This window comes from Erinaceus europaeus, chromosome 1, assembly GCF_950295315.1.
Source record: "Erinaceus europaeus chromosome 1, mEriEur2.1, whole genome shotgun sequence".
Classification (NCBI taxonomy): domain Eukaryota; kingdom Metazoa; phylum Chordata; class Mammalia; order Eulipotyphla; family Erinaceidae; genus Erinaceus; species Erinaceus europaeus.
In genome coordinates, this window is record NC_080162.1 from 160,202,444 (window position 1) to 160,210,997 (window position 8,554).

Here is an 8,554-nt window from a genome sequence, read left to right on the forward strand (position 1 = left end):
AAAGAAAAACCCCAAGAAACAGAGCATTGCTCAGCTCTGACACATGGCAGTGCTGACAGTCAATTCTGGATCCCTGCACACACAATTCCTGTGCTCTAATGTGCAGAGCTTCCTTCTTGGCCACAGGTGTTTAAAATTACTGTTTTTGGGGTGTAGGCTGGATTCTTGATTCTTATTTCCAATATTGCTATAAGGGAGGAAATGTAAAAAAACATACCATTTTTTCTCCTCAATAGATCTATTTCCTGAATGTGACCTCAGAGATTGTGGTCTCTATAATGTTATAAATAGAATCACTGGGGAAAATTAAAAATTGAGGATATTGTCATGAAAATTTAGGTTTCAGGTTTCTCTGGAAAAGTTTGGCAATAGTGGACTGCTATCAGCAAGGACTGGTGATAGCAATTGGCTAAGGGTACATGAAGATCTAATATTTCCAGTGTATTGCAGCCCCGTCAACTGCTGCTTGGAAAAACAAAAAGGAGAGGGTAATTGGGAATTTAGTTAGCTACTGGTAGTTTTAATTAGAAAAACAAACAAAAAATTGCCTTTTTAATATAAAATAGTCATACGCTCCTTATGTAATGGCAATTTGCTCTATGAAACATGTATAATATCTTTTCTGATGACATGATGGTGAACTTAATTCATTAATTAATTGGATAGAGACAGAAATTGAGAAAAAAGGGAAAGTTGGGGATAAAGAAAGAGAGATACATACAGCACTGCTTCCCTCTGGTGAAGACCGATGGCTTGAACCCAGGTCTTGTAGTATGAGGTGCTCAGCCTCAAATGATGAAATGAATTCTTCAGTCTCTCACATTTATTCATGTAGCCATTCATCACCTAACAATTGGAGAACTCACAGGAGTTACAATATTGGGGTGTGCAAGGTGAGCTGTATATGGTTTCAAGTTATGATTTCTATTAGGAATCAAGATGAGAGAGAAGTAGGGAACTGGAGGGGATAGGACATTGGGAGAAAGAGGTGGGGTCTTCATGCTATTTCTATTTAAAAAGATTGTATTTATTTTATTTTTTCCTCTCTTTTAAAATTATACCTTTTATTTATTTGTTCCCTTTTGTTGCCCCTGTTTTTTCATTGTTGTAGTTACTGATGTCATCACTGTTAGACAGGACAGAGAGAAATGGAGAGAGGAGGGAAGACTGAGAAGGGGAGAGAAAGATAGACACCTGAAGACCTGCTTCACCGCCTGTGAAGTGACTCCCCTGCAGGTGGGGACCCGGGGGCTTGAACTGGGATCCTAATGAAAAAGATCTCTCTCTCTCTCTATATATATATATATATAGAGAGAGAGAGAGAGAGAGGGAGGGGGGTGGGGAGAAGAGACCGACTAGAGCACTGCTTAGCTCTGGATAATGGTGATGTTTGGGACTGAACTTGGGACCTTGGAGCTTCATGAATGAATTTCTCTTTTTTTTATTTAAGAAAGGATAAATTAACAAAACCATAGGGTAGGAGGGTTGCAACTACACACAATTCCCACCACCCAATCTCCATATCCCATCCCCTCCCCTGATAGCTTCCCCATTCTCTATCCCTCTGGGAGCATGGACCCAGGATCTTTGTGGGTTGCAGAAGGTGGAAGGTCTGGCTTCTGTAATTGCTTCCCCGCTGAACATGGGCATTGACTGGTCGGTCCATACTCCCAGTCTGCCTCTCTCTTTCCCTAGTAGGGTGGGTCTCTGGGGAAGCGGAGCTCCAGGACACATTGGTGGGGTCTTCAGTCTAGGGAAGCCTGGCTGGCATCCTGATGACATCTGGAACCTGGTGACTGAAAAGAGAGTTAACATACAAAGCCAAACAAATTGTTGAGCAATCATGGACCCAAAGTTTGGAATAGTGGAGAGGAAGTGTCAGGGGGGTACTCACTGCAAACTCTAGTGTACTTCTGCTTTCAGGTATATATTTTGCAGTAGTTTATGGATATGTGTGAACATATGCTCTCTCTCATAGAAACTGGTGTATATCTAGGATTTGGGACTTTGTTAGAAAGTGAACCACCTGGGATGGAATTAGAGAATACTATGAAAGGAAATGTCTCACCCGAGTAATGAAGCTGAAGGGTTGTTATTCCACACATGAAGTCTCTGGACACAGTCTGAAGTGAAGCATGTTGAGGTGGCAATCGTTGTGTTGATTAGGTTGTGATCGGCAGATGCAACATTATTTGATATGGATTGGGAGAGGCATACGGGAAAGTGGGCCCTATCCAAGGGTTCCAGGACTGGGGGAAGCAGAGGCTCTATAGTGGAGATGTGAGGTTCTTGCTGTCTTAGGGTTCCAAAAGACAATCGATAGTTAATGCTATCATTACATTATTTGGTAATTGGGTTAACTTTGAAAAGTCCTTTTGTTAGGGTTTGCTGTACAGTATCCAGTATCTTGTATATAGCTGTGCTATTGGTTGCTTCTGATCTACTTGGTCTAGGCTTTTGAGAGAGTCTGCATATCAAATACACAGCCTATATATTAAAAAGACTAAGTCTGTGTTTTAAAAAACTTCGAGACATACAATTAATTTCCCCCCTCTCATATTAATTAACTAGTGATTTATATGACTATATTTTACTAGGAGTGTACATAAACACCATTCCCACTACCGAAAGACTGTGACCCATCCCTCCCACCCACTCCCATCCCCCACTGGCCCAGGAAGCTGCATGATGAATGAATTTCATTCTATTTCTGCCTTTCAAATTCTGGGAAAACTTGGGCCAACTACAACTCTTGGTGCTTCACTTTCTTCAGTCGTAACATGGGATTTAATTATCTTTAATGTCTTACTAATATCTGAAAATACCCTACTGACAAAAAGATAGACACATATGGTTGCCAGTGCAAATTTCCTTAAACCCTAGGGCATACTTTCTTTAACAGGCTTTGCTTTTCTTTTGGGTATTTGTTATTTAGAAATGAGTGAATATAAAATGTATTTTTCTCCACTGTGGCAATCTTTCTGAGTTTTTATATATAGGGTATTGCATAAAAATTAAATTTTCTAAATTAAATTAAAGGCTCCTTATAACTTCAGGGCTGGAAGAGAAGAAGGCCAGTGATGAATCTGTCAAAAGCAGATGGTTTCTGTGTTGCTGAGTTAAGGATTTACTGTGGAGATCCAAAGGTGAATGTGGGCCTTAGCAAAAAGAAGAGACTTACAAGAAAGTTGTGCAGTTGGGGTAAAGGGTTTATTTTATCTCTCTGTAAGTAAGCATTTATTGATGTTTTGTTGGAAACAAAGGACAAGATCACAAAACTATTTCAGCATGAAAACAAGACAGCATCAGGAGACCAGTACTGAACTTAGGACTCTCAAAAGAACACAGAACCTGAAATCATTTTCAAGTTAAATAGTTAATTACTCAGATAATAAAGTCAACTATACAATGCAAGCAACACATGACAATAAAGCATGGCCAACAAGACAGTCTCTCATTGGGGAATAGAGGAAAGCTTGCTTGGGGTCTGGGGTCACTTGATTGGTAATGGTAATGGTATTAAAATCTCATAAATCCTCCATATCTCTTCTCCATTTCAGGAACTTCTTTTGAGTAACCTTCACCTTCTTCGTCAGAGGGCAGAGTATCAGCAAAGCGCTTTAGGAAACCCCCGTACCTCTTCTGGTAGTCCATCCACCACTCTGGACGTCCCACTCTTCTCATGAAACCTCCATATCTCTTTTGCAGCTCTTTGGCTTCATCTTCCATTTGGGGACTTCTCTTTAAGCCTCGCATGAAACCCCCATATCTCTTGCCCATTTCTTCATCATCACTGCCCTCCTGGTGGTGGCCATTCTCTCGGTTGTCTCCGGTTGCCAGAAGCTCTTTCAGAAGGTCTGAAGAACTGCCTTGAGCACCCTCCTCCTCTGCATCTTTCTTCATGAAGCCACCATATCTCTTGGCCAGGATTTCTCCTCCATTTGCTTCTTCTTCTGGTTCCACAGGATAAAGCTCATCCATTTTCTTCATGAAACCTCCATACCTTTTCATGAAACCTCCATACTTTTTGGTTATCAAATGGCTGTCATCTTGTTTGCTGGGGGTGTTGGTGACATCTTGAGGAAGCTCCAGTTTGGACAGCTGCAGAAACTCCTTGCAGATTTCCCAGACTTTGAGAGAAGGCAATATCCCTTCACATTCTAGGGTACAGTCCTGGGGACAGAATTCAGTTGGATTAAAAATGAGACTTTTCTGATTTCATTAAGTCAACCACATTTGTGGGCCATAATATGCTTGCTCTGATGTGGAAAATCCCATATAATAAAGTTATCTCCATTTTTATTGTTTTTTTGTCATATTGAATAAACAAATGAAAGAGAAATTGAAAAGGAAGAAATTATTGCATCAAATAAAGTTTTTTCTTTAAATTTTGATAGATTATATATACGATGTCATTTCAATATTGTAAAGACTTTCTCATCCAATTTTAACCTATATTGACTGTCTATACAATCTGCTTTTCCTTGGATAATTTTCCACTATTAATTTCATTTGGTTTGAGGCTTTTCTAGATAAAAGAGTAATTTTTATGTTTATTTAAATATAATATTACCCACAGATTACTATTATCTTCATGCCTAACCAATTACATATTGATATTATTAATATAAAATAATCATAATCAATGCTATCAATATTATTAATGCTAATATAGGGTATGTGTTTATGTCCAAAAGTTCTGTAAAAATCTTTAATCTTAAAAATACCAATAAAACTTAATTTAAATCCCATAAATTATAAGGATTATGCCACTAGTTTGATGGAAATTATGATATTTTGCTTTTCTGACCTTGATGAACTAAAACAAGTTTAGCCAACTTGAGCTAAATGCTTTTATCTGATAAGGCATCATATAAATGCATGCATGTACAAATATTTAAACTATTCATTTTTTTTCTAATAATTAGTCTGATAAGTATATATAAGAAAATTCTTTTCCAATGGAAATCAAATTATTTGATGAAATATGAATGACAATTATACAATTCTATCCTTTTACTCTGTAATAATTCAATCCTAACATTCTAAACTTAAGCTGTCTATTCTAGTACACCTGCTAACATTCTCTTCAGCTCATCATTTGGTTATGATTAAAAAGAGAACTAGTATAATATGAACAATTATAAGAATCAATATATTCTTAGCACTTTAAAGGTTTTTATAGCCCCCAGTTTCTATAAATAGAATCCAAACTACCAACATTTAATTTAGACAATAATAGCAGGTCTTCTACTGGTATTTAAAAATATTGTTGTAATTGTTTATATAAAATTCACACATTAGACTTCTAATTTATATGGCCTTGAATTCTATAAAAGATAATAGCAAACAATAAGAACGTCATACTTATACTTAAATGATGTTACTTGTGTACTGTAGGGTTTTTCACACTCTGAGTTTTATGTTCAAGAACAGACTCTATGGAAAATTCAATTTGGACATTAGTCATGCTTTGCCTGCTTATCTTTGCATTTACCTTAGAGCAAAGCACAAGTGATTTCCAAATGATAGAAACTGAATAAACATTTGCTGCGCTTATTTTCACTAACTTTGGCTAAGCAATCTCCTCTCTCAAATGACTTTGGATTTGAGTGAAAAATTCCATAATGGTGATACTTTTTTGTAACATAATTCTTAACAAAGCCCTTTTGCAGAGAAAAGAGCAATCATGAATGTAAGCTGTTATGAAAAATAGGACAGTTAAATAAAATCTCAAACAAATCAGAAAAAAAGACTGAAGAGGAACCTTTGTTGAGAGGCAATATTTTCCTCAAACTTTAAATATAAAATATCAGTATGTACTTTTTCTCTGGGACCATGATAACGACTTGTCAAATGAAGTGAACTAGGCAATTATAAAGAAATAGATACTTATCTTCCTTTGAGTTTTATGGTGTTCTTAATTGTCTCTTTTATGCATCTGTGTAACACCATCTCTTCAAAGGTTCAACTGAAGAGTTTAACTTCTTGTCTGCAGGTGTCTATCTTTCTCTCCCCCTCTCTGTCTGCCCCTCCTCTCTCCATTTCTCTCTGTCCTATCCAACAATGACGACATCAATAACTACAACAATAAAAAAAAATAACTTCTAAACTAATACTAAAATATTACATTATTTTCCACTGAGCCTTGTATGTCGTCATAGAATTGAAAAGACAAGTGAAAAAAGATCATGAGGGGGAGAACTAATAAAATGAGACTTCTTGCTCCTTAAATTCAGAGATTCTGATCCAGCAGAGCCTTAGGAGTGATTCAAGAGCACTTAGGTTAGGATTACAAGACTTCTTTTGTCCTCAGCCTCATCCCTCCAAAACTCTTTGTGATTTGTTTTCTCACTGTTTTCTCCTCTTTGGACTTTGACCACCTCTCCTTTACCACCCCAACCCCCCATACCTAATATAAGCGATTGCACTAGTAGTTATTACAAATAATCTCTGAGACAAAATAGAAGTTAATTTCAGTGTCACTGTGCTGCCCCCCCCCCCCTTTCCTCTCCTATCTATAGATGATGGTTAGGACATGGGGGACTTGAGGTTAAAAGGGCCGGAGAAATAAACTTGGAGGAAATGTCACTAATAAAATCGACATTGTTTGTGGAAAGGATGTAATCCGGAAAAGGTCCTTTTTTTAAGCTTTTGGGCATTTCTCTGCCTTGGGGACAGGTGTATAGCAGAAACCCAGCACTCTCCGAGGTGCTGAAGAGAACACATCTGTGCTCCAGCTAAACCCTGTGTATATGTGTTTGTATGTGTGTTTGGGGATTCACAGGTAGTGAAGCAGGTCTGCAGGTGTCTCTCTGCCTCTCCCCCCTTACTGTTTTCCCTCGCTCAATTTCTCTCTGTCCTATCAAATTAAAAGATAAAATAAAGCAAGCATGATTTGTATGTAGATACTTCAGCTCTCACCGGTCCCTAGATAAACAAGGATCCTCAAAGTGGAGAGCTAGAGAGACCTCAGTCAGAACTCATAGTAATTGTCGGGAACCTGGGTCTCCTGAGGTTCTTCGTGAACCCGTGCTGCATAGCGGGCCACTCACTGATTGTCTGCGGAGGGTCGCTGGGGCGGGGGGCACTCACCAGAGTGTTGATGTCCGTCAGGTGCGCCAGGCGGTGGCTGCAGGTCTCACAGTTCTGGCTGCATTCCGCCTGCACGGTGGTCAGGAGCACGGGGCCAAGAGCCAGCAGCCAAGTGCAGATTCTTAGGAGCCGCGCCATCGGCTGCAGTGGAGGGGGGGGGGAGAGGAGAGGAGAGAGAGAAAGAGACAGAGACACAGAGAGACAGAAAGGGACACACAGAGAGAGAATACCAGAGCGAGAAAGGACATAAGGACATCACCTTCGAGACCATCCAGGCACAGAGCACGTCCCTGAGAGGGACCCCCGCTCTGGGGCTGCGGGGACTGCGGGGCTTCGGTGAGCCAGTTCTGGTCCAGACACTTTCCTGAGCCCCCACCCGCCTAGTCCATGCTGTTTCTGGGCACGGGGACGGGATGCGGGCAGTTGAGATCACCTTGTGGATCCCGGATTGTTCAGAATTGTCCCTGTCCTCTGGAACCCGACACCTGATTGTTGGGGGCGGGGGTGGGGGTGGGTGTCTGCTGATCAGGCAGGATTCTGGAGGTAACTGGTCAAGACTCAGACAAAGCTAGAGAATCATCGCTGAAGCTTGGAGGGTTGAGACCCTGACCCCAGTTACAAGCAGGGATCAGAAGAAAGTGGAGGATCCCCCCCTTTCACCCCACTGCCTCGCCCCCAGCAAAGAAACGTAGAGTAAAAGCTAGCCAACGAAATGCTCCAACCCTGCACAGCAAAGGTGAATTTCCGACAGGCGCGAACTCACTCTGAGCTGTGTGGACAACACGGACAGCTGAGCCTGGGAGGTGCGGTCCCAGGTGGGGCACCAGCAGCCGGAGAAGAGGAGCGGAGACAGCAGGTGCTCTGCAGGTGCGTGGCTGGCGGGAGAGCGCGGGCCTCTGAGTCTGTTGGGCTGCTGTGAGGCTCAGAGCGCCTGAAGTACCCGGGGCAGGCTAGGCGGGAGCCACTTTATAATTCGCCCCAAACCCTGGGAGGCAAGCGTGCCCCAATCGCCTGTGGCCAGCAGCTGACGCAGGCCCTACGCCAGCCTCAGCGGTGTGGTGTGTGTGCGTCGCGAGGGGGGGGGGGTGTCCCAAACTAAGCCCGGGGGTGGTTGCAATCAAATTGGGGGACGTGGGGGGTGAGAGGTGATGGCTTGATGGCTCATTTCTCCGCAGGGTGACCAACCAAAGCAGTCAGGGGATTTGAGGGGGGGGAGAGGGAGAGGGAGGGAGGGAGGGAGAGAGAAAGAGAGAGAGAGAGAGAGAGAGAGAGAGAGAGAGAGAGAGAGGAGAAAAGAGAGAGTGTGTGTGGGAGGATGGGATGGATGAGTTTCAAGTCATTGAAATTGCACTCCCTCGAACAAGGGCTCAGGGACGCCAGTGAGGGACAAAGAAGGGTCAGGGTCTGAGGGACTTAGATTTCTGAAATGTGCTAGGAAACCCCGAAAGTCCTCTTGGAG

At 41.8% G+C, this 8,554-nt stretch overlaps 1 protein-coding gene across 1 annotated transcript; it reads right to left on the minus strand.

The window, feature by feature from the left end:
* Nucleotides 1-3,188: 3,188 nt before the first annotated feature.
* Nucleotides 3,189-8,063, minus strand: PENK (proenkephalin). Its single transcript, XM_007531515.3, has 3 exons — nucleotides 7,859-8,063; nucleotides 7,096-7,236; nucleotides 3,189-4,173 (listed from the first exon to the last, which is right to left on the minus strand). Exons 2-3 carry the CDS (start codon nucleotides 7,231-7,233, stop codon nucleotides 3,520-3,522), a joined length of 792 nt encoding a protein of 263 aa, XP_007531577.1. The 5' UTR covers nucleotides 7,234-7,236; nucleotides 7,859-8,063; the 3' UTR covers nucleotides 3,189-3,519.
* Nucleotides 8,064-8,554: the final 491 nt, after the last annotated feature.

Bases quoted from the DNA above. Each gene is read 5' to 3' on its own strand.
- PENK (XM_007531515.3), bottom strand. From the start codon at position 7,233: ATGGCGCGGCTCCTAAGAATCTGCACTTGGCTGCTGGCTCTTGGCCCC. The intron at 4,174-7,095 runs GTGAGTGCCCCC...TTCTGTCCCCAG, and splicing joins TGACGGACATCAACACTCTG to GACTGTACCCTAGAATGTGA.